Below are 26,831 nucleotides of genomic sequence, written 5' to 3'. Positions count from 1 at the left end.
AAAATTAGCATGACATTTTCCTGAGGTGCAATTCGATATTTCTTTTATATATATTCCTAATTGAAAGAGAATACGAAAAAAGAAAATCGAATTAATTAAAACGTAACATAACATAATAATCGTTTTACCGTTCGATAAGATAATATTATTTTCAAAAGAAAGATACGAAGCGATGCGATTGATAAGAAGAACTGGCAATTATTATCACGTGTCTTCAACAACATAATTCGAATTGATAATAAGATGAATAAATGGTTAAATAATAGAGAAAGACGAATTAAGATTTATTACCTATGGATAGATCGAATGAATGAACAATAATGAATGAGCGACATGCGATGAATTTACGATTAAATGCGTATCGATTAATATTTAAAAGTGAATTTTTTAAGATATAATTTCAACGATGCTTATATAGGTATTAGATAATTCGTAAATTATAAATATCGATAAGTATATCAAATTGATTCATACTTGTTGGAAGTTAGATAAAAAAGAAAAAAGACGAAGAAAATTCACGCGAGCGTTAGAATATTCTTTTAATGAAAATTATTGATAAGTACATATAAATTCGATTCATAATTCTTATTTCCTGTTTTTAATACAATAAGAAAACGATTCATTGAGTCATTATTTATTAAGAGGGTGGGTTGAAAAGTTTTTCGAACAAATTTTTTCCTTTCACTTTTAAATTATTTTTAAATTTCAATTCACCCACATAGAGTACCCATTGAAATTTATAGAAAAAAAAATACACTATAAAATAGAGCACAAAAAAGCTACAAATATATATTTTATAAATCTATTCGTATAATATTTGTAATAAAGTAAAAAAAAAAAAAGAAACAAAAACAATCATAAGTAAACCAGTACAAAGTAAAACAAGCAAAGAGAAAAAAAAAGGGAGATATAAAGATGAGTTCGCGGAAGTCATGGTTGTTTCTGTTTAATTTTTTAAGTCGCCCACGAGAGCCGCGACTTGATTATTCTTTCACAGGGTCTCTTTCATACACGCACACACGACACACGTAACATTCGAATACACAGCATACACTCTCGCCCACACACGATCTTCATCGGTTACGCGTGTGCTTACTCTCACGAAATAGCCTGCCAGTCTTATTCATTCGACAGATCACTTACGAACTCTCACTCATGGAAAATTTCGTCAAATTTTTAATTCATTCGCGTTTTTTAAGGAGCGAGTTAAACGGATGATTGTGATTTATCATCAACCCACGTAAATTTGAAAAAAAAAAGAAAGAAAAAGAAAAAAAAATAAAACCCACGCAAGAACGATATCGAAAAATACAATTAATGGAGAAATCAAGAGGATAACCTTCGGATGATGATGAGTTTACATTGATTTATTTTATAATGATTTTGGAATTATTTGAAAAATATCGTTAGTCGGCGTTAGCTTGCAATGGTGGAAAATACACGCTTGAAATAATCCGGTCATTGTCCCTATCGATGGCACATGACACCGTGCGTATGTACAAATTACCGGCAATAACGACCCCATACTTTATTCTCGCGCTTGTTAAAGTTACGCCGATCAACAAGGATGCTCACTTTTGATCTGTCTGACTCTGAACAGTGTTCTACAAAATTTTGAAACACAGTTAATAAAATAAAATAAAATAAAATAAAGTAGCCGTTTTATGGGTTGAGTTTAAACAAAAATAATTACAATTTTCTCTCGAATTATTGACTTAACATTTTGTAGAATCAACATTATTTTTATTAATCAATTTTTTGTAAAAACAATTTAAGCTATCAGTTTACTCGTTGAATTATTAACCTATGGTCTCGCAAAACCGACAGAATTTGTATTAAAATAAAACGTTTAAAAAAGAATGTAAAAATATATTCTGTACATTTTGACGATAATTTTATCAAACGAGTCAATTCATATTAAAAGGAAATCTCGTAAACTGTGAAAAGTATTTTCGATTGTCGCGTCAAACGATGCAAAAGGTCAAACCAGAGAATCCTTTTATTCTCGTCGTCCTCGAAAGGCTCATGGAAAGTTCAGATATACATATAGCAAAGATTTTAACGAGACCTTAACGAGGTTCACTGTGCAGCAATCGTCATGTCCGATCGTCCGTGCGTGATTATGCAACGCAGGAAGGGTCTTCGACCACTCTACACGTCCCACGTGTCGGTCAACAACGAGAAACCTAACAAAGATTCTTCCACATACTGATACCGTCCAATTAAAATTTTACACGTCCTTCCATTTCTTAACTCAAATTTTCTTATTCGATAATCTTTTTTTTTTCAAAAAGAAAAAATAATATATATATAGTATATTTTTCAATATATAACTTCATCGTACGAAACTATTGTATTTGACTTTTTTAACTAACAATAAAATACTAGCTCTGAAAATATTACATAATCGTTTTGTAACACAAATATATTCGGTTAATGTATCGTTTGCAATTACCTTCGTCATTTACCGTGAATATTTATCGATGCTACCGGTTAGCATTCCGTACATCGTTTCGTTTCGTTTCGCAAGGACGTTCCTTTGCTAAAACATGACACCGAGTCATTCATAAGAAACGTTATCGCGTATGCTGTTGGTTTTAGCTAAAATGCAATATTTCTCTGATATATCTCGTTAATATTGGGACTAAGATAATAGTATTTTAAAGATGGAACACCTACACAGAGAAATAATGAATTTTTAAAAAATGTCGATATTTGTATAACTTCAATATTCGTGGGAAAAAGCATACTTTCACGCACACACACATACAAAAGTTTTGAGAATTATTGAAGTAAGATAAACTTCTGACAGGCTAGTGTGCAACGTTCGAACGTTTCCGGCAAATTTAGATAAGACTCGTATCCTGTTTATATTTTAACCATCGTCTTTGCTCTTTTAAAATATATCTATTCTCATTGGTCGTTCAATAATTTCGGAAATATTACCAACTGAAAGAATTAGAAAAATGTAATATAAAAAAATACTGCAATACTTATGCATTCTAAAAATATAATAATTTTATCTAAACAAAAATATCGTAAAATATAATAATTCTAATTAAACGTACATGAAAGATCAAATAAAACCATTTGTTTTAATATGAAGAAAAACCGATTTAATTATCCCTTTAAATTCGAAATGCATTCAGCATTCGTTTTGACACGAACATTTATTCCGACAACTGGGAATTTCGGAGCAGCTGTCATGAGCATTTATTTTCAATAAATTATTGTATAAATGATAAATTTTAGTGTTTTATATTTTCAATTGATATAAAAAAAAAAAAGTTATCATACATTTTTCTTAATACATTACATATATATATTATTATCGAATTAATGAATGGAAATATGTGAAAATAATTCCCAAGTGCAAAAATGGTTAATGTCAACGATTATATAAATAAAAGTGAATAAAAATGTTACATACGTTTTCCGGCTGTGACGATCGTCTCTGTCGCGGCACACAGAAGAGCGGCACGCCGCTTTCCCTCTTCCTCTCCAATATAGCGACTTCTCGTTTTCCTTGCACAAAAACACTAGGACGATCACCTTTCTTAATAATTTTTCCTGTTTTTCTTATTCTTCTTTTTTCTTTTTTTAATCACACAGTTAGATATCAAACGTTAGAACAAAAGAACTCACGCAGATTCACCAAATCGGTCAATGTATATATCAAAGTAATATCTTAAGAATTATCTTGAAACCAAATGTTCTGTTCTTACTTTACTACCGAAGGAAGGACGAAGAAAAATCGTCAAACTTGGAAAACGTGACTTCTGCTGGTTGGAACGTTCGACGCTAGGATATCGACGACGCATCGATTCCTCGCAACTCGATCCCTTCGCTTCTTTTCTCCCTTCCCTTCCTTTCTCTCCCTTACGGCCCTTCCTTCTTCTTTTTCTTCTTCGTTCGTTCACGATGGTATGGTGTGTGCTGCCTTCTTTCGATACGAGAGTGCGCGCGCGAGCACACACAGATAGAAAGAGAGATACAGAACAGTGACACAGGTAAAGAAATAAAGTGTAAGAGAGAAAGAGAGAGAGAGACAGAGGGACAGAGAAAGAGAGAAAGAAGGAGAACACTGAAGAAATGTAGCTTTGTTTACCTCCTCTTCTTTTTTCTCAATGAACTCTCCTCTTCGCGTAAAGAACAGTGACACGTTGCGAATAAAAAGAGATAAAGAGAGAGAGTGAGGAAACAAAATAAAGGATTTCACGAGGAGTCATACATTCGTTATTCGTATAGAAACACAATGCGTGTATCCGTGGGACGACGACGACAACGACGACGACGACGACGACGACGACGACGACGACGAGGTAGAGGGTTCGTCAACCCGGACGTGACCACTCGACTCACTCGTAGCAGATCGAGGACTTTCGGTAACGGTTATCCCGATTTCCGATCTGATCCGGCTCGTTCCTTTTAAGAAAAAGATGATGAAATAATAATTAATGGAAACACTGTTATAATTCGATGCTGCGTTATACGTCTTATATGTTGAGTACAAATCTAATTAACGCGGAAACTTATATTTTACGAGAGAACGAATTTTCTTATGAGGAAAAACGAGAGTAAACAGAAACAATGCTAACAGGTTGCGCTCCGCAGAACGACTGAGGCGCCCCACCGCTCACTCGCTTTCGGAGCCTCTCCCCACTTCAATTCACTACTTGCTATCCCCACCACTACGGCCAAAGAACGCGTGCCGACGTGCTAGTCTTACTCCGGATCGATGCGATCGAAGGATTGATATCAATGAGATATCCTATGTCTATAGTTTGTTTCTTTTTTTTTGTGTGTGTTTATGGTTTTTTATTTGAACGAACGAATGCATTAGTTAAAATACTTTTTTTATAGAAGAGTTTCAAATTTTTTTGTATATATTTTTATACGCATGTATTATTTATATTTATGATTCATCTAATTTATTAATGATACACATTATTTTAATTTCAACTTATCCACAACGTAAATAAAATATTATAATTACATTCATTAATTATGATTGCTATAGAAATAATGTAACATATCGATTTTTAATTATTTTCTTTATACGATTTATCTTTTCTGTTCTGACTTTATTAATATCTATATTATTATTATTCATTATGTATGTATTGTTTATTATTTATTGATATTTCAAAAATATGAAAAATCCAAATTATCACACAAAATTCATCTTTCGTATAAATATTTTAATTTTAGCATGACTTTTTAAATGATATTCTATAAAATACTATAAATTTAAATGATTTTCAATAGAATAATATAATTACAACAATTTATCATAAAATTTATTACAAATAACGTAAGATGTTAAAATCTTTAATAAATGATTTATTTTGTTAGAACTTTATATAGTTATTCGAAATATTATATCAACTAATAAAGATAAGTATTAAAAAGGAAATTATTACCATAATTCTATTATCAAAATTTAATACATACCACATCCATTTGATACTAAATCTATAGAAATTTTATAAATATTAAAGTTACATTTTGTACAATTGAATACAGTTAATGATCAATTTGATATTGGTTTAAATAATAAATCAAAAATAATATTTTTATTTATAATTTTCATAAAATAAAATGAAAAAATATCTGTAATACTAATTGCAGTATTTGATCTCAAAAACGTGACCGATCGTGATATGTTCAGTGTTAAAGACGTTATCTATCGAAAAACGCAACTTTACATTTCCAACGTATTTCTTTCAATTTGAGATCTTTCAAAATAAGTTGTTTAACATGCGTGTCTTTTCTGTTATAGAATAATTTTTGTATAAAATTTATTATGTACTCCTTCATTTAAAAATGATGATCATCAAACAATCAAATTTTATATTATTTCAACATAATTCCTTACGTCTTATCGATATCCTTTCATCTGGGAACTTTAAGAATAAGTTTTTTGATGCGTATGTCTTTCTTGATATAGAGAGATGCGGGCTTGTAGAGTTCATTCTGTAGAAAACTACGCGTGTGGCACGAGTTCGAGGCGGGTAAGAGATACGATCTGCTTTGCTCTCCTGCAGCACGAGGTCCCGCATTACTTGTGTATCTCGATTTCAAACCTCCTGTCCTACATGTCACGCAACTAACCACGCTAATTAGTCCATTATCATTGTCATGTCGGTAACGGCGACTCATCGTATCTCTTTATATAATAAGTACCGTTCTTAGCACGTTCGCGAGTAAGTACGCCTTTCGTGACCCAACTCACTTCGACAAAAAACATCTCATTATTGTACATTCGTAATCGTCATATTAATATTTTTTATTATTTTTTTTTAAAACAACAGACATAATGTCTGTTAAAAAGTTTTAATATAATTTCAATTAAATATTAAGACAAATTTCTGACTATCAATATAAACGTATACATTACCTAAACAAATTGTTATTATTTTATTGGTAATATAAGTCAAGAAACATCTTTTACAGAGATGAGGGTACATTATTTACAAATCATATCTATTTTTTTTTAAAAAGTGAGAAAATACCTGCTATAAAGTGCAAATACATTTTCATAGAAATGTTTAGAAAAATTAATAACTCTTCATTTTTATGTTTTTTTACAATTTAAAATTTTGTTAAATAGTGTTTTTTATTTTTTAATTAAACAAATTGTTTACAACACGTGAAGAGTATATTCATTATAAATAAAAATATATTCGTAGAGTAAAAAAATAACTATCATATACAGTTTTTAAATGCATCTTTCAAGTACATTTGATTATGGTCATTACCATACTTTGTTTATAACGCATATGAGTATAATCTTAAATGCATTAGGGTTTATAAATGATCTCTTCAATTATTAGTTGTTATTCTGTAATGTAAGTTCCATCTTTCTTTTCCTTATTATTCTATTTTAATGCTAATGAAATGTCTGTGCTTTTGAAACTTATTTCCTTTCTCTTTAATTTCTTCGACATTTCCGGTAATTCCTTTCTATGTTTTCTTACCGTTCCACATGCGTTAGTTCTTTTATTATGAAACACATTGAATAAGACTCGTGAATCAGTTATCGATGTATAATATTTCACATTTTTCAAATACAAAACTGCAATAACATTATAATAATTTTTGTTTCTATTCCTAATACTGTAAATGATGCTTCCAAATTTATTTAGAAGCTCTTGTATAAACAATTAGAATATTGCACAAATTGGTAATTGTATAAAACGAATATTTTTTTGTTTCTTCAAATCTACTTTGTTTAAATGGTACGTACTGTTTTATTAAACAATAATTGTGATTAATTAATATTACATTTGAAGATGTTAGTTATTTTCAGTGTTTTTGAGATTAAACGTTTTTACGTATTAAATCTTAAACAAAAAGAATTGGAAAGTATTATAGAGTAGTAAATTCGAGGGTGGGTTGAAAAATGTTGAGCCCATTTTTTTCTAAGTCTTAAAATTATGTTGAAAAATAACGGAGTTTGACAGAAAAAACATTGCTTCTATGTCAGGCTCAAAACTTTTCAACCCACCTACGTAAATCATTTATCGTCTATTACGATCTGTCCAAAAAAATATTCTTTATTATACTTCTTTTAATATTTAAATTATTGTCTTTTAATGCAATAATAAAGTGAAAATTTTTTGTTTAGCTTTTTAGACTTTAGTTAAATAAACAAATTATCTAAAGATATATTTTGATATGATTTATATTATTACAATCTTATAATAAATTATTCTCATCTTCATTATCATTTTTTATATAAACATCTATTATAAATTAAAGAGATTTTCTTTTGTTTTCTTATTTTATAAAACTTTTCATTCGTTTTAGAAGCTTCCTTAAAAATATATGAAAATATATTAAAACTATTGCAAAATTATATAAAAAGATTAGTTCGTCTCGGATGTAAATTTGTTACTTACATAAGATTGTATAATATTTATCGCGAGCAAATTTCCTGAACGTATATCCTATACGCACCCATAACGTACGAAAGGGTTAAATGAAACCTTTGAGTTTAATTCGGAAAGGTGAATACCAGTAGTTCATTCAAAAGAGATAAGAAACACGCGAAGATATTGTTTAGCGACACCATTTCAATTGCTATGGCACACCCACATGGTCAAAGCCGGCTAAAGTAAAACAGCAGCATGTACTGACCACCTTTAATTTCACTAAAACGCAAAGTGAGTAATAAACTGGTCTAGACGTATGTTCTGGCTTATAGTATTACTATTTACCATGCGTGGGTGTCCAGTGTGGGTGTGTCAGTGGACACGACAAAATACTAGACATATGGATGGACATAAGCCTACCTGCTACCTTTTTATTAAAACTTTTGAATTTAGAAACAATTCGTACAAACGAGTCAAAATAATGTTAAAATACCTATTCTAATAAGTCTTAAAATTAAAAAAAATCCCATCGAAACTTTGAAACATCATATTTAATTATGATAACTAATATTTTATTAGCGAAAAAGAATGAAATCCGTTTTTTAAGATCACATGACATTAGAAATAATGATACCAATCTAATCGGATGATCGTGTTGGCAAGCATTGCGAGGGTTTCATCATTGCATTCTTACACGAAAAATTAACCACATTGGCCTCATATAAGCTAATTAAATTAGGAAACGAATATATATTAGACGAGGGAGATAGATATTTTCTCACATACATACATATGCTCTTATAAATTTGGGTCGAGTGATCACACATTACATATTCACCAATTTGTAAAGAATTCTTTTGAAATTATATGTCATATATTTTATTATTATAATTTATGTATCAAATGTTTTCAATAAGGAATACTACCCTCATCATTTATGTCTTGAATCATATCGTCTTCTCGGCCATCATCGGGAAAGAATAAAGGTTCAGGATCATCTTCTATTTGTTCCTTCATTATATTAAAAATAGGTATAGGTTTTCTTTTGCGAATGGCTCTTTCGATCTTTTGAGCCATCCTAATTTCTAGAGGACTGCTAATGAAATTGACTATTTTACAATTTTGATGACTGCCTATCCTTCCGACTCTTCCACATCTAAAAATACAGGAAATTAATTACATACTGTCTGCATTCGTTATATTGAACTAAACAAGCCTTACCGGTGAATATAATCAGCAGTATCCATTGGAAATTCATAATTCAATATGTGTCGGACCATGACAGTATCCAATCCTCTAGATCCCACGTTCGTAGTTGATAATACATTAACTTTTCCATTTTTGAATTCTTGGTATTTTCCTTGTTTTAATTCCAAAGGCATGTTACCATTTAAACAAATGTTATCGATACCACAATCATTTAAGAACATATTAATAAAATCGCAAGTAGCGATATTATTACTAAATATTATTACTGGTTCCTTAGATTTAACTTTTGGTTTTATAAACTTTAATAGCTGGTACGGTTTTTGACTAGGACCCAATCTCATAAATGTCTGAGGTACGGAAATACGATGCAATTGTTCTGTAACTATTTTAACCAGAGAATCGACCTAAAATTTGAATATATCATTATATTACGCAAACTCTACTTATACATTTTTTTTTTACAGATTATTTCTATATATTTATTCATATCACCTACATTTACTATGCTTCCTAAGACTTCAGAGATTCTTTGAGGCATTGTGGCAGAAGCTAATGTCAATTGAGCATTTTTAGGCATTCCGTTTTCATCTATTATTGGTTCACTAGCAATCTATATTACGATATAAACAGATTATTATGATCTCGTCTGCAAGATTGTATATGGAATACGTATAATTTATACACACCTGCAGCCTATTCATGAATACATTAAGTTTTTCTTCAAATGTTTCATGAAATAATGCATCTGCTTCATCCAGAACAATATGTTTGACACAATCTAATTTATAAATTCTGAAAGTGGTCAATTTACTGAAAACTCCAAAACTTGCTACAACGAGATCGACATCGTCCATAGGTAACCTTGATACCATTCTTTTTGTTTTACCACCTACTAAGATTTTGGTTGAAATATCAAGACTATTTGACAACTTTTTAGCTTCTTCCTGTATTATAAATAAATATATATTTATATTCATTTATATATATTCATATTAACTAACATTTTTATCTTATAATAGAGAGAATTATATGAAAAAAAACAAACCCCTATCTGAATAGCTAATTCTCGACTTGGTGTAACGATTAATCCTAATGGAGAATTAAGTGGTCTTTTTAACATCGGTTTCCAATTTAAAATTTGTTCTATTAAAGGAATAAGATATGCCATTGTTTTGCCACATCCAGTTTCAGCAGCTATTATAGTATTTTGACCACTCAGAATTTTTGGTATAGCACATTCCTGAATTTTCAACGGCGTTGTATGCCCTATTTCCTGTAATTTCTTGTATAACCAAGGATTTAAATTGAATTCCTCAAAAGTAGACTTTTTAATATCTTCATCTAATGTTAAAGTTTTTTCCTAAAAAGATTAACATTTGTTAAGCGTGTCTTTTAGGTATGATATTATATGGAAATACTTAAACTAATGATACAAACTGGATAAATACAAAAATGATCTCCTTTGGAATCTGAACGATTCCATCCTTTGCTGTTTAACGGTATTGCTTCGTATTTTGAATAAGTATCACCTTGGTAGAAATTAAACATCGGGCGTTTGCAAAGGATTATTGGTGTTTTTGATTTCCTTTCTTCGGCAGTAAGTGCTTCCCGTTTTTTAACTTCATGTTTCTTAAAACGTTTGGCACCAACTCTTTTCTAAATCCAATAAAAATATATTATTATTTCTATAAATAAAAAATATAGAAAAGAAATAAGAATAACCTAAAAGAAACATAACCTAAAAAAACATAACCTATTCGAAAATCATGCTAATATTAAAGTTTACTAACCCCATACTTTCGTAAATTTACAATTGACACACTTATGTTCTTATAACATAAATTACAATATCTAAAAAGCATTTTAAAATGCTGTTATTTTTACAATCTTATTTTACTAGAAAAGATTCTAGTATTCGTCACATTCCATACAAAATGTTTATAAATGAGGAACCATATATATCTTGAATCAATTATCATTAGTATCCCCATTTTCGTAAGATTTAAAAAAATAGCGCCTTTACCTAATGTCGGTAATATCACTTTTCTTTCAAAACAAAGAGTACAGAAGTACATAAAAGCTCACAGTCCCCTTTTGTATCTACCCAGTTTCATTTTAGTTACTACCGGGACCACTAGTAGGAGATAGTATGTACTTAACGTGATGACGGTACAATACTATCAAAGAACAGTACAATGCTATCAAAGAGCGGTACAATATTATCAAAGAATACAGTATTCTATCAATTATCACCCACTAGTGGTCCCGGTAGTAACTAAAATGAAACTGGGTAGATAAAAAAGGGGACTCTTGAACTTCTATGTACTTCGTATTTTTTGTTATGATAATAAATAAGTCCATATTGTAGTTACCGTGATTACTGTAACGATCGATAATACAGATTTTTATTTTAACAACTGAAAAAGTAACTTCCGAATATCTTTTATTACTCTAAATAAAATTGAAAGAGATGATACAATATAAAAAAAAAAAGAGCGAACAATATAATACAAATTATTTACATATATATGATTGATCGTTTTTTTCTATTTAAAATAAATATTGAAATAACATATTTCTTAAGAAGAAGAGAAAAAAGAAAAAAAGAAAAGTCTAAAATTTTAAGTTCAACAGGACAATCGATAGATTTCGATTAGTGTCTATAACAGCAGGTAAGAGGACGAGCAAGGTAGGGTGTCACACTTTCGTTCTCCCCAGGTTCGATTGTTGTTGGTGCCAGCAGGTTTTCTAGTCGTCAACGGCAATAGACGGCGGCGTTCGACCCAGGAAAGGCGAAAGTGCGAGTAAGAAGAAGGCGAAGACGAAGAAGAAGAAAAACCGTCGAAAGTCAGTCAGAAGACGAAGGAGAATGTTTGTCTTTTGTCGAGGTCGGAACGATCGCTGTGAGCGATAGTCTTTGCGAATAAACGCGTGGAGGATGGCTGATCGCGAGGAGGACGAGGAAGAAGAGGGGGAGGAGCGGGAAGGGGAGGAAGAGGAGAAGGAGGAGAACAAGATGGTGTTGAGGAGGAGGCACGAGAGGATGAAGGAGAGGAAGGAGAAAAAGGAGCCGAAGGAGACCGACGAGTTTACTACCGACGAGAATCTCAGGATATTCGAGACTCTTTGCATCTCGTCTCCTCACAAGGTCTACCCATCTCACAACACGATTCACAACACTATCGCACTCATCTTGAATATTGTGAAGCGCACCTTGCTCTTTCTATTTTTTTCTTTTTGATATTCTCTCACGTGTATATATGTGCCGGTAATGGCGACAGTTTACTCAGTCAGAAATTTGAAAAAAAAAATAATTGATTTGTTTGATATTATAATTATTTATATTAGAAAATAAATCATACAATCAATTTTTTTCCACTTTTTGACATAGTCCACAGTCATAATTAACGGTACAATTATAGTTAAATAAATATATATTTATGCACCGGGCACGTATATTTTATTTTTCTCCTCTCTTTTAAGATATCACTAAATAAAATGATTATTTGCCATTAATTTTAACGTAGAATTATGAATTAGGTATATTTGAAAAATTATCGATTTTTTGTCACGATAAAAATTTACACCCTTTTAAACGAATAATGCACGAATAATGCACATAGAAAAAATCGATCAAATCTATCGAAGAAGAGGGTTAAGTTTACGTTCATCGAGTGCTAAGTTTCGTTACTGAGCTCTTGAAAATCGTTGTTTGATCGAAAGCTTCGTTTTCCCTACGTCTTCTCATAGAAGCGTCAGCCTGTTAAAACCCTTTGGAATTTCATCGTGGATCGGATTTACGAGTGGCTCGTTTAATTGATGCGTCCAATCGTAATTTCGTAATTTCGTCACGCGTAAGCGTCGTTATCGTAGCCCTCGAAACATTGCCCTCTCTTTTTACCCCTACACTGATCCTCTTTCTCTTTCTCTTTTTTCCCTTTCTCTTTCTCTCTTTCTCTGTCTCTTTATCTATCTCTGTCTATCGCTGTCTCTATTTCTCTTATTCGCTTCAGTGTGACGTATACGAGGTACACCAGTGAAACGCAAATGTATTGAGTTGCATGCGAACAAGGGTTGCGTTGCCATAGCGTTACACAGAATCGATTTTAGCAGTTCCACTAAAGGTCCGTGTGTACGCGCCTTTTCGATCCTCCGCGTTCTCGCATGCCACCATTAAGGAAGCCTTAATTTATTTATTTCTCTTCGAGAACTTTTTAATTTTCCTTCAAAATTATCTACCTCTCCTTCACATTTTTACTATTTTCTATACTCAAATTAATCTTTTTACTCGTTAACTCTTAAATTGTATCGCTAGAACAACGCGATGACGACTATACTCGTTAAATACAGAAAATTATTATCAATCGATAAGCTAGAGACATAATAAAAAGAAAATGACTGATCCCTGAAGGATCTGTTAGAAATGAAAAATTTAAGTGATGGTTCTTTATTACAACACTTATGTTAAGCACGTTTCTTAAAATAAGTAAAACTTGTATCTTTCTATTTTTTTAAAAAAAATTTTGTTTCTTTTTATTATTGTTTTAAAATATTTTAAAATATCTATTTATATTTATTTCTATTTATAAATATCATTAATTTTTAACAGCAAATTTAATACAAATGATAGTTACGAGATACGTGACGAGTATAATCGTTATTTACAGTTAAGAGGATAACGAATAATAACCAATTTTAATTTCGTTTTCTATGTTGATTCGTTACGAGTTCGAGATAAATGAATCGAAATTTTTGCATTCAAATTCGCTTAATGTTAACTAACTATGAGCCACGCGAAAAAATATTTATTTAATGAATACAATTTTTAAATAAATTACATAAAGGATTTTTTTTTAATTTTTAGGAAATAAATACGTATATGTATATATATATATACACGTATTAATTTGTATATATTTATAGATTCACGCGTGTTGATGATAAATAGATCGAATTTGATACAGAAACGTTCATTGAAACGTAATTGCTGAAACATTATATTGATGACTAACAGATATTATCTATATTGGCATGTAATAATAACCGATAGTTATCGTGAATAATGTCACGGACTCATTCGTGCCATTATTTTCCTAATCATTTTCGAATTTGTATAAATATCCACGCAACCCGAGCTGAAAGTAATATCTCTAAAATTTATAAAAATATTCAAGTAAGTTTCTTGTACCTTTTTTTTTTGTTCTCGACAAAAGAAAATGTATATCATTATTCATTTCTAATTGTCAAAATAAAATGCTATAAAATAGGAGGATAGATTGAATGGTTTTAAGTCTTGACAAAAATTAATTTTTTTTTTAAATAAAAGTAAGTTCGACTGAAAAAAATTGTTTCTATGTCAGGCTCAAAACTTTTCAATCAATCCACGTATATTATACGTATTGTATAAACAAGAAACTGATGATTACTTTATTTTTTAACATTGTTTTGACAATGATTATATTTGTTAACTTTTATTTAATGAAATCAAATATTTTGTACAAGGTGTTTTAAAAGTTAGCTGACAAATTTTAAATAGCATATGAAAGATTTAAAATAGACTAACTTGTTATAAAGAATTTTAATTTTGATAACTTACTAATGAAATATGTTTCACTTATAAAAGATATTTTTTTAAAAAGAATATGAATTTCCATTCGAAAAATATCTTATATATAGTAGAGCATCGATTACTAGAATGAATCGAACGAGACCAGCATATTAGCAATTCTGATAAGGTATTAAACATCGATCACAAAACAATTTTAAACCATTCGGAGAAGGCTGGATACGAAATATGAAAAAAGAAAAACTTGTTTTACTTTTGCATTAAAATACGAAGAAACTTTTTACTTAACCCAGTATATACTAAAATATATGAGTATACCATAATATATAAAAATAAGAAGCCAAAAAGTATAAATAATTAACTTTTAATTAAAATAAGAGAGATATAACTATATATACTTTATTATTTTTTCTTTTCACCTAACTTAGAGTCGTTTATTTAATGATTTCCTCTAGTTAGCTTGTAAATCACACACACACACATACACATACATCGGTAGAGAGATATATGAGAATATATTTTCGGTTGTGTACGTCTCATAGTTGATATCAGGACGTATTTAGTGTCAGGTCGCGGTGGCTCCTTGTGCGAAGTACGGAATGAGAATCACGTAAACCTTCGTTATCCTTGGCAGACAAGGATATACCTTATCTATTCGCGAATACTCTTTCCATTCGTCATATAAAACAAGAACGACGAATTTTCGTAGACATTGGGACGAATTGTTCGTGCTCAACTAGTCGGCAACCTTTCGAGAATGAAAACGACGACGATGATCGTCCGTTCAGTTCAAAGTTTGTCAAGAAAACGTGAATTCGATTATTGATTAAAACGTACAACTAATCGAAAGTAAATAAATGAAAAATATCTCTTATACATTTTTATTTTCCAACAAATAATGAATTGCCATTAAAAACAATTGAACAAAATTCATTGTTATTTTTTTACTTTAATTGTAAGATGTGTTTTATTCAACAAATTAAATTTATATATTAGAAAAGAAATAGAATTTATATGAAATTATCTTCGTAGATGGATTTCAATAAATAATTAGTTTTGTTCTTTATATATATTTATTTGTAAGATGTGTGATATAATAATTAAATAGTTTTAATCAATATAAGGTTGTAAGAGATATTTACTTTTTTTTAAGAAAGTTAAAACATGATCAGTGAAACGAATAGGGTATTCATGAAAATTTATCGTTAAATATTTTTCTAAAATAATCAAATAAAAAATATACACAATAGATGTATTAATATGTTAGACAATTAATCTTCTTGGATAAGTTGCAAATTCAAAGAAATGATTGTTAACGCGTAAGCATTAGCATTTAAGAAAGATGAAACGCAATTACCGTTCCTTCCAGCGTATGTATTAGACGAGAAAATATCTTTTCAACTGTGGTTAACGGTGTGAGGATAAGATAATCCACGTGGTAGAAACAGTGATTTTCACTCGGCGTTTATGAAGGAGGAGTATGAGGAGAAGGAGAGGGAGATAAAGAAGAATGTGGCAGTCTTCCTCCAAGTAAACTAATTTTTTACTCTTAACGACCAACTTCCCAGATGTAGTAATAAATCATTTTAACTAAATCCACTATGGTAGGAGGGAGTCACGATTTATGAATTTGTTCAGTATCTTTTTTCTTTCCCTTTCTCTTATTATTTTTACCTTTATTTAAAAAACAAAAACTTCTTTTTGGAAATTATGAGTATAATACTCTAAACCGAGAAATTGTGTGTTTGTATTAGTTTTTTATTAATTAAAGAAATTCAAATGCGAATATATTTTCTAAGAATAAATTCAATTGTAAGAGAAATTTATTAAAGATCCTCAAATGATTCTATGTCATGTAAAAAGTTAATTTTATTCAGTATGATGATATCTCTTGTATGAATTTTACACTTATACTTATCGAACACAATTTTTAGTTTCTAGAGTTGCAAACTAGGTTAAAATGCACGCGTACTCCAGAAATTTTTAAATTTATGTTTCTCGAAAGAAATGAACACATTTTATTCTACATTTTTGATTTGTTAGTTTTTTATGTAGAAACACTACTCTGCTCGCTTTTACAATCATTTTACAGGATATCCTGTATATTATTTTACAGATATCAAACATTATTTGATATTTCGCTTTGTTTAAAAAAAAAATTTCTCTGGTCAGTATATACGGTTTTTTTTAACCCTGTACATTTATTTTAATTTTAAATCTAACTTAGATATAACACTTTACTTTTTGTAATTTTCTTATTCACTTTTCTTTGTCCGTTTGGATTTTTAAAAGTCGTCGGAGAAAGCAGAAATATAAGAGAGAAAAAAAGAATAAAAAGGAGGAAGCTGTAAGGATCTTTTCTTTGGTTACAGTTGGACACAGGAGATGCGATGACTCACGACTTGACGACGACGTTGAGGAGCGAACTGGCAGCTCTCGAATACAAACGAGATAGGTTGATGTTCGAGGTAAAACGATTTCCGTGCTGTTCCGACGGCTAAATCGGCTGGATTATTAATTCAACGGCTTTTCCTTCTTAGCTGCAGGAGATGAAGAACACCGTCAGATCAAGAGACCAAAGGGTCGGAGAACTTCAGGTGGAAGCTGATCAGTTGAGGGAACAAGCTGCCAGACAGAATTCTATCATTTCCAGTCTAAGAAACGCATAAAGGCGAGAAATTTGTTTTCTTTTTAATAAATATAATTTATATATTTATATAATTTATAAAAAATGCATGATTTTTTAAAAAAATGTCTCCATAGATATAATATTCATTAATTTAAATAAAATATTTAGATAATTTTTGCATATGTAAAAATCCGATTTTATTTGAATTATAATTCTTATGTAAGTTATAACTCTTACGTAATATTATTATGATTTTACATAGATAATAAAAAAGTTGGTCTAACATGAATATTCATACCTAGATAAGATATAATAAAAATATAATTATTATTTTTGTAAGTAGTACTTGGTTAGACCTTTTAAATTTTATAATGTTTTTAAGATGATCGGGCATATTTTTATAATACCAATTTTGTTATTAATTATGTAAAATTATACTTCTCTTATATAATAAAATTTATATCTATTTACAAGTTTAATAATCCTATAAAATATGTTTCTTTGTACTAAAATTAGAAAACGTTGCATTACAAGCATATATCAATTGTTTATTATTGACAGTGGTAGTAAAAATACTTTTGTAACTCATTGCATATACATACTTTAGAAATATTTGTTATATTTATATATATGTATAAATTAATTCACAGGAATTGGAAGAGCGTGAGAAAAATCTTTACGCGTCTCAAGGAAGAAACGAAATTTCGATACAAGGATTACAACGAGATGTCAAGTATCACGAAGAAAAGGTCAGAGAATATGAGAAGAAAATTCGACAAATTGAGCATAATTTATCCGAGGAGATACAATTAAAAGAAAGAGCGAGATTAAATCTTCAGGTATTCCTTTTTATGTAAATTTATATTTATTAAATAGAAAATATTTGTTAAAATTAAACGTAAAAATTGATATATTTTTATGAGAAATTAGTTCCTTATGCATTTATCATTCTCATTAAAATATTCGAAACTTTTGATATAAAATGAAAATGAAATTTTCCTGCTTTATTGAAAAATAAATTATTCGGTTTACTGAATACTGTTGGAAAATTAACGGAATTCAATTAAATCGAATTCACATTAAAAGGATTTTGTACGGCGTCTGGCACACGCATTGAACGTCGAGTACAGTGAAACGGTTCACCATAGCCCGGAAGTGGTTATCCACAAGGCGGAAGAATTAGTGCAAGAAGTAAATCGGTTGCGGAACAGGAGTAATACAATCGAGACGCAACTTAGCGGTATCGAGAATGATTTTCGAAATTGTAAAGACGCGCTAAATCGTCTTACCACTGAAAAAGAACAACTTCAGAGGCAAATGTCTACACAACTGGTTGATTTGGAACGCTTACGGCAGGTATAGTTACAAGTGAACGTATATACAAAGAATAAAGTTTATTTTCAGGATGATACTTTATATTGAACATATTTCTCCAATAGATTCATAATTAATAGCGATATTTGTAGTTAAGTATAAAATGTAAAGAAATGTGAAATTTGAGTATTTATTTCTAAAATGTAAAACTTATCATAATAAAAGTATCGTTTTTGTTTCTTGTCCCTAAAATCGAGGATGTTATGGGTAAATAAGTTCAATTAAAAGTTTTACAAGTTAAATAAACGTGTTTTGGCCAATTCGTAAAAAAGAAGTGTGGTTAAAGGACATTTATTTAAGAATACAATTAACTAATACGATATTTTATAATTAGAATTTGTATAGTTATATCATTTTATATAGTTATTGAGTTGATTCGTAAATAAATGTCATATATAATAATTGCATTAATTTCTAATTTACAATGAATTTGATTCGTTAATCAATATTTGAAAATTATTGAAAATATATCATTATCAATACTCTAAAACAGAGAATGATAAATAAACTAAACAAAATCTGCTAGTTATGTTAAGAAATATATCACGTTTATCAGGAAAAAGAATGTTTAGAAATGCAGCATAGAGTAGCCGAAAGAGAGATGAATGATCTGAGAGATAAATTGGTGAATGCGAACAGAAATATAACAAGTGCTACGGGAAACATATCTAATCAGGAAGCACTGATCTGCCAATTACGAGGTAAACTTTAAGCGAATGCTTGTTTCATTAGAAATAAATACGATTGATTTGTTGTTATTTCTTCACAGACGATTTGAAGAATCGCGAAGAAAAAGAGCAACGCCTGCAGACAGAACTGAGACACTTACTGGAATCTTTAGCAATTCTTTTGAGTACACCGAGTAGATTTGTGGAATCTCATGAAAATGCGATAAAGGATAGGATTAGAGAGATCCTTGACGAGAGCAAAGATCAAGCACTGGTATTTCGCTTCTATTCGTGATACATTATTTAGATACTTTAGAAAAGATTGTTAAACGATTTAGACATCCAGATTATATTCGATTGGTATCAATATTGAACTGCTCGGAAAGTTATGAATATGAAAATTTATAAAAATATAAAAATATTTGTTTAAATAGTCGACGATCTAACCACGTGTTGGATTATTAGTTTTCGTTAGATCATTAAAGTCAAACAACGTGGGTACGATTAGTAAAGTGGATTGGTAATCCATCCGAAATAAACAGAAACCATATGTTGTTGACTTCAGGGAGACGGTAAAGAGACACGACCTTTTTGGTAATATTGGATAGGTGTGAGAAGGTGTTAGTAGAAAAGTAATTCGAACCTGTAAAAGGGAGAGTAAAAGGATACGATATATTTTGTTGAAATAAACATATTATCTTGATAAAAATAAATATACACTTTCAGGGGCAATCCCTATGTTTTTCTTCGGGGGAAATTTTATAAAATTGAAATTATTTAATATTTAGAAAATTCAAAGTCTACGAGAGAAGGTGAACGCTGCCACGGAATCTGCCAATCGTCAAAGCGAAATGCTCGAGACGAGTATGATGAAGATGCGACATTTAGAAGAGGAACGATCTAGTCTCGAGACGAAGATACACAAACTAGAGACTGAGTTAACCAGCTGTGAACTTTCCAAAGAATCTTTACGTAGGGACAAACAAACGGTGATCTTACAAATATATTTTTTATTTTAAATGTATAAAAGAACAAAGAAAGCTATATGTTTGCTGAAATTGAACGCATGTTTTAGTTCATGACGTTTCTCGATCGATTGGGGAAAGCCATGCAGATCGAGGAAATTTCGGAAGACGTCGGAATCGAATTACAAACCGAATCTTTACTCGTACGAGCCGAACAACTTGCCAGATTAGAAACGGACAAATTAGTCGATAAGGTGAAGGACACGATCGATAGATAAATTTATATTTTTTTTGTTTTTACCGATCTTTAAAATGTCTTTCTTCTTCTTTTTTTCTTTTATTTCAAATCCTATGAAAATTCTACCGTTCGTGTACTTCAGTACATGTACTCCAGCTACACGATATTACCAAGGATTCGTCGTGAGAGATCCTTTCACGAGCTTCCCTCCCCGAAAGACGTAAGCCCAAGCTCCAAACCAGTCGAGAAAAACCTTCCCATTTAGCGCTTTATCGTGCTTCTCATTTCGAATTCGGTTCCTTTTGACTTCTCTTTTTTGTACTATTCCACGCTTGAACGAAAAATTCTTCGGCTTTTTCGTGAAACTCACGTAAACGTCCAACTCGATCCGATTTTGCTCGCTTCGTATATAAATAGTTCATTAGTTTCTTTCAAGGATAATTCCATTACCTTTTTTATACTTTTTCATTTTAGATATCAGCACGAGATCTTTTCTTTTTCTTCTTTTGTCTTTTTAATATATACTTTTTTATACAATATGTTTCACGATAAATTGTTAATAAAATTTCCTAAAAAAATAGATCATACATTTTATATTCTTTCTATTCTTGGTTAAAATAATTTGATTTCTTTTGCAATTCCATCGTAGTATTATGTAAATTATTGTCATTTGTAATTAGAAGATTCATTTATTAACAATTAGAAAGAATTTTGTTTCCAAAGATGTTCGCATCTTCGAGCATATATGTACTTTTTATTTTATGTCGCTTAGACGTCTGTGGTCTATCAATTGCAACGACGTGTGAGAACCCTTAGGGAGCAACTGCAGAGGCGAGATCTTCACTTGGATCTTCTGCGAAGAAAATTGTCTTTGCAAGAGGACAGTGTGAGAATAAAAACATTGTTACAAAGCGAGAGAGACGAAGCGAATCTTCGGTGAATGTTGCATCGAATAAGATTAATTATAATAATAAAAAGCAAGAAAAATATTATCATTATTTTGATTTTTTAGCGCGAAAAAATTAACTAAACAGGTGGAACGAACGCAATCACAACTGTCGGAAGAAAAATCACGAAATCGAGAACTGAGTGCTCAATTAACCGAAGCGGCTGATTACAAGGTTTTATACATTTTAATAATAAAAATATAAACAAATAATAAACAAATAAAAAGAATTGTACCATTTTGGTATAAAATATATATATATTATTTTTTTTATTATTTATATAATAATAAGAACAAATTAATATAAAATAATTTCAACGACTGTGTTTCATAATTTTTTAAATATATTTTTCACTGTATATATGCTATATTTAATTCACTTTGATTTCTTTTATTGCAATTCAATCTTTCACGATGTTAGCTACTTTAAAATCGAAATACACAAATTTTACGTTTCCATGATACAGATAGCGGCATTGGAAAGGAGTAGGAAAATAGAGGAGCTCCAGAAACGTCTCGTAGAAAGCGAGATGTTGAGAACGCGTTACAGTAGAAAGCTGTCTATGTTGAAAGAGCAAATGAGAACGACATCTGAAACGGCTGATCAAGAAAGATCTATCAACGATCATTCTCTACAACTTCTTAGAGACGAATTGGCGCAGGTGAAGCAAAATCTCGCCGAAGTTACTAGAAGGGAATCTCAGGTAAATACATCACGTAAATACATGCACACACACAAATTCAACGGAATCAATGATCCTTAATTTTCGATTAATTTTTTTATTAATATTTATTTATTTAATTTTTATTTTTGAAGCATTGTCGAATTTCACAGTCTAAAATAATCAAATTACAAAAGATATGACATGAGAGAAAAATAATACATCAAATAAATGATAAATTATAGTTATTTTACGAAGAAAGTTTGAATTCCCATATTTACGAGTCTCGAAATACTTTCGATATGTATACAGAATATTTATATATTTTATAGTTTAATTTTTATTATACAAATAATATTTATAAATATTTATTTTCTAGAAATTCTTACCGTAAGATTCTTGCCAAATAAGATATTACGTATTCGGCACGCAAAGTCGAATTCACGCAATCTTGATTTATAGTGATTCCTCTATAAACCTACTTGCATTCGACCCCTGTAAGAGAGTTCGGACGCGGTACGCTTGGCGATCCGTATTTTCGAATTTGATATGCCTGTTAAAATGCAGAACCCTTTGACTCTGTCATTTCACTCCGTCCGTAAAATTAGAACTGAAACGAGAGCGTGAAAGCATCTTCTTCATTTATCAAAATCAATCTCCGGAGAATATACGGGACACTTACAAAATATCCGTCACTTCTCGTGACAGATCACGTTATTAAAGAAGAAAATATTCTTTTTCTTCTCGTGACTCATTTTTCATGTTATTTTTTTTTTTTTTCAATAGGCATACAAAGATTACTCCAATGTAAGAGAAATCTAAAAAAAAAAAAGAAAAAGACAGGGAGGGGGGGAGCACTCTTTTCCGAATAAAAATAAGATATAGAATGAAGAAAAGGGGAAATAGAATAACACGTATCGCGACGTAACATCTTATTCATTTTTATTGATATAATTGACAATCAACCTAAATCATTTTATCTGATAAAGATGATCTATGGAGGTATACATATATTGAATATATGCACAGTAGTCCTTTTGGTGTTTTCGAAAGGCAAGAATCTCGCGTATGATCTAGAGTTAGTAACGTTGTTCCTCGAGTCAGAGGGCAAACGGACTCGTTAATTCATTGAAGCAATCTCACCGACAACACGCAGATGACATCCATTCGTATTATTGCTACTCGTTCTCTCTCTCGTAGGAACTGCATAAACCTGCTCCTCGCGATAAGGCAAAACTTTATCTCTTTCTTTCTCCTAACGAATACGACATCGTTGTTCGTCGATTATTCATTCGAATCACGTTCACGTTCACCGAGGTATATAATTTGAAACGACTCGCGAAACCGTCTTTTACCTTTCTTTGAGCTGGCACGTGCCACCCACTAGTCGACCCGTTACGAATTCAAATTTTTCGAATGGTATTTACAAAATAATACATTTTTTGGATGTTTTTTTTTCTTCTTATTTTACATGTAGAAGGAATAAATTTCAATCTAACTTTTATAGCATAATAATCGCTTATAGAAGAACTTTCACCTGCGTATAAATATAATCGAAAATTTAATGTGTTTAAATTTTGTCTTATATATCTAGATACTTTCGTTTATATGATTAACCAACGTAACTCGAAATAACTTGGCAAAGTAACGAAGCGCAGAGAAGGATGCTCTGTGATCATTCGAACGAATCGGACCCTTGTAATTTTATCGAAACCTTTTTTTTCTTGCTTTCTCGTAAACGACCAAAAGTGTCAGGTCGTAAGCGTTGACTCTCACCCAGAAACATCGAATCGATTTTCGATATGTCCTTCATTATTTTTGATTATCTCAACTGATTTGAACGTAAAGCAATTTTTGACGATCTAACTTGTAATGGCGAGCGTGTTAATGTAGTAGTGGTAGTAGAGTAGTAGTATGCATAGATTTATCTATCTATCTATCTATATATCTATACAACTTGCAAATCGTTCATATCCTATTTCAGTTGCAGAGCTTCCGTGTCTCCGTAGCGAAATTATTGTCGGAGCCAATCTGCACTCCGGATTACGAGATCATTACGCGACTGCAGAAAATGGTTGCAGCCCATCGCGACTTCACCATGCTCTCCCGTAGATACGATGAACCGTTGGAAGCGAGTCCCTCAAGGTGCACAAGGTAATCCTTGTTAAATATTAACGAGAAAGGGAATAACTTTGAAAGCAAACGTGTTTTAGCCGTTCTAAGCAGGAAAATATGGAAACCATTTTGTGAGCATTTAAAGTTGAAAAATATTCTATAGAAAATAAATTCTCAGATTATCTCTTTTCTTGTATGTTTCTCCTCGTTTATGCCTCGTTAATTTTTACTCGAGATAAGAAACTTTAACGATCATGTTTTTATATCCTTCTAACTAAGATATTTTACATTGATAAATCATTTAACGATTTAAATATTATTCGTTATTTGTATTTAAATTAAAGTGAATTAGGTCAATTCTATTTTTTATTATTCTATTATATCTATCGATAATTATAAGAACAACCTAAGTTATATATATACGTATAAGTATATATTTATATATTTTTTAAATTTATTCCTACGTCACTTTCATTAATAATGGCATATGCGAGAAGATTTATCAGATTTCGAATCTTATATTCTTTAATTTAAATAATTTCATTCGGAATTTTTTTAATAATTCGAATAAAATGTAAATAAAACATATAGAAAAATTGAATTTATTATTTAATTTTTTGTTAAATTAAACTTATTGTTAGAGAAAAGAAGTATGTATGATATATAAAAGTATATTAAAGTATTGAGATTAATAAAAAAAAATGTTAACAGCATTCATCCGATCCATTCGGTGCATCCACCGAGATCACCCGGTTCTCGGTGTACCCGTTACGAAGACAGCGGATTTGCAGATCCACCAGATTTGCACGATATCGAGGAGGATTTTAACAAGAGACCAGTAAGGAGCAGCCTACTTCCGTGACATCGGCCAAGATTCAACGTTTGAACGGTTGTCTGCTTGAATCAATGACGACAGCATCTGATTGTCGATCTCCGCTTCTTATTAGATTTATATACGAATGAAACGATGCGTAAAGCGAACCGTTTACTTCGTTTAAACGGACGACTTCTACAGTCGTTTTCCTGGAACTTCAAAAAAGACTCTTCTTGTTTACGAATACAACATACAGGATATTATCCTATCACGTTCATTCAAATGATTCATTTTTTCCTGATAAGAAATAATTTTCCAATGTGTAGGAGATAGGGTAAGTTCTAACTCAAAGTTTCAATTTACAAATATAAAATGAAACATTTTAACTAATAAAAATAATCGAACATTCGTATTGTATATTTGGACTGGCATCTCTCAATCTAGAATAATTATTTATTATTCTTTAGAAATAACTTTGTATAATGTAACTTTTTATACGATGAATCATTTCCATTTGTATCAAAATTCTAAAGTGGCATTTTTTAATCATACAACTTTCCTCACAATTATTAATACAAAATAGTGTTAAAAAATACACAAATATGTGTAACGAAAAAAATGTGTCATTCGATAGGAATATTGTACCCGTTTGAATGCGTGTTCTTATGACTTATATAGGTCGAAAATTAAATGATCGTAGATAAGTATCGCTTTTCAGTTCAACAAACTCAGAAGTTCAAACATTGACCGTGATTGAAATCGTTTAACGATCTATAACGATCATTTGATATTCGATTATTCTTTTTTCTTTTTTAATATTTTTTCTGTTACAATGATTGTTTTGCTAGTACGTGTAATCACCGATCAACTTGTATAATTAATTTGAAATGTAACTTTTATAAAATTGTATACCTTAAGCATTGCTACGATTCAGATCTGTTCGATTCCACATTAAAGATGAAATAAAAGAATAAATTGTGAAACTGGTTTTCGAGCTACTTACACATCGTATCATTCTCAACTGTTTTGCGAATTTTCGATTAATATCTCTTTTTAATACCGGATTAAATATAATCACTCTCACTTCGAAGAACTTGTTCGCAAAAGAGGAACACGTTCAGATTATCGAAAATTAACAAAATCATCGACATCATAAATTTCGAAGAGTCATTTATATTTCAACGTTACTTTCTATTACATATCTGTAAATAAAAGAAACAAAATTCAAACAATGACAACGAAATAAAGATAATAAAATTTTGTATCAACTATCTCTCCAATCTATTTATGCTCAAGAAAACATTATTCTTCAAAAAAAAAAGTTATAAATGTAAATAATATAAAAACGAATAGAAAGGTCTCTTGCAAAAAGTGTGCGTCATTATTTTTACTCACTTATCCTATAAACGTTATGGTGTGTATAATTTTTTAAATTATGTGTTACATTACAATTACACATTCAAATCTATCCTGAGAACATAATTATTATAGAAGACTTATTAATTTATTTTTAAACGATCAGTTAAACTCGATCACGATCGGCCGAGTTCCCCTATTTAAATAACACGCGAGGCAGCCCACATTTTTTTTCAAGTTGCTTCTCGTACAGCCGATAATTCGAAGCTTCACTTCCGCCGACACGGTTCCAATTTCCATGCGTGGTCCTACGCTGTGAATAGGCAACCATAAGTGGTTGCAAGTTGATATGAATGTAACGGTACATAATCGAATATCGTAATTACTCTTCAAAGATAGCCTTGCTAAAACT

The 26,831-nt window shown here is 30.5% G+C and overlaps 3 protein-coding genes and 1 long non-coding RNA gene across 4 annotated transcripts in view; 1 reads left to right on the top strand and 3 right to left on the bottom strand.

Annotated features, from left to right (window-relative positions):
- LOC122520882 (signal-induced proliferation-associated 1-like protein 1) overlaps window positions 1–3,598 on the bottom strand; it is a 73,477-nt gene extending 69,879 nt beyond the window's left edge. Inside the window, exon 1 of the mRNA XM_043641314.1 lies at window positions 3,431–3,598. The gene's annotated coding sequence lies outside the window, so the exon portion shown is untranslated. The remainder of the gene's footprint in view (window positions 1–3,430) is intronic.
- Window positions 3,599–3,865: 267 nt separating this feature from the next.
- On the bottom strand, window positions 3,866–4,606 carry LOC122521156. Its single transcript, XR_006304679.1, has 2 exons — window positions 4,109–4,606; window positions 3,866–3,943 (listed from the first exon to the last, which is right to left on the bottom strand). It is a non-coding gene; the product is annotated as an uncharacterized LOC122521156 (long non-coding RNA).
- Window positions 4,607–8,278: 3,672 nt separating this feature from the next.
- Window positions 8,279–11,035, bottom strand: LOC122513239 (probable ATP-dependent RNA helicase DDX28). The gene is made up of 7 exons (XM_043629508.1): window positions 10,877–11,035; window positions 10,524–10,742; window positions 10,132–10,446; window positions 9,773–10,030; window positions 9,583–9,696; window positions 9,099–9,490; window positions 8,279–9,033 (listed from the first exon to the last, which is right to left on the bottom strand). Exons 1-7 carry the CDS (start codon window positions 10,946–10,948, stop codon window positions 8,787–8,789), a joined length of 1,617 nt encoding a protein of 538 aa, XP_043485443.1. The 5' UTR covers window positions 10,949–11,035; the 3' UTR covers window positions 8,279–8,786.
- Window positions 11,036–11,795: 760 nt separating this feature from the next.
- Window positions 11,796–26,046, top strand: LOC122517992 (coiled-coil domain-containing protein 170). Its single transcript, XM_043636636.1, has 15 exons — window positions 11,796–12,234; window positions 17,025–17,120; window positions 17,193–17,310; window positions 17,918–18,120; window positions 18,368–18,637; window positions 19,212–19,356; window positions 19,425–19,597; window positions 20,112–20,312; window positions 20,399–20,542; window positions 20,669–20,746; window positions 21,299–21,462; window positions 21,539–21,647; window positions 21,940–22,176; window positions 24,119–24,288; window positions 24,961–26,046. The coding sequence occupies exons 1-15, from the start codon at window positions 12,025–12,027 to the stop codon at window positions 25,109–25,111; spliced, it is 2,469 nt and encodes an 822-aa protein (XP_043492571.1). The 5' UTR covers window positions 11,796–12,024; the 3' UTR covers window positions 25,112–26,046.
- The last annotated feature ends 785 nt before the right edge of the window (window positions 26,047–26,831 follow it).

Source organism: Polistes fuscatus, unplaced genomic scaffold (assembly GCF_010416935.1).
Source record: "Polistes fuscatus isolate 324 unplaced genomic scaffold, CU_Pfus_HIC Scaffold1, whole genome shotgun sequence".
Taxonomy (NCBI): Eukaryota; Metazoa; Arthropoda; class Insecta; order Hymenoptera; family Vespidae; genus Polistes; species Polistes fuscatus.
The sequence above is the reverse complement of the archived record's forward strand: the minus strand, read 5'-3'. Positions and strand labels throughout refer to the sequence as shown.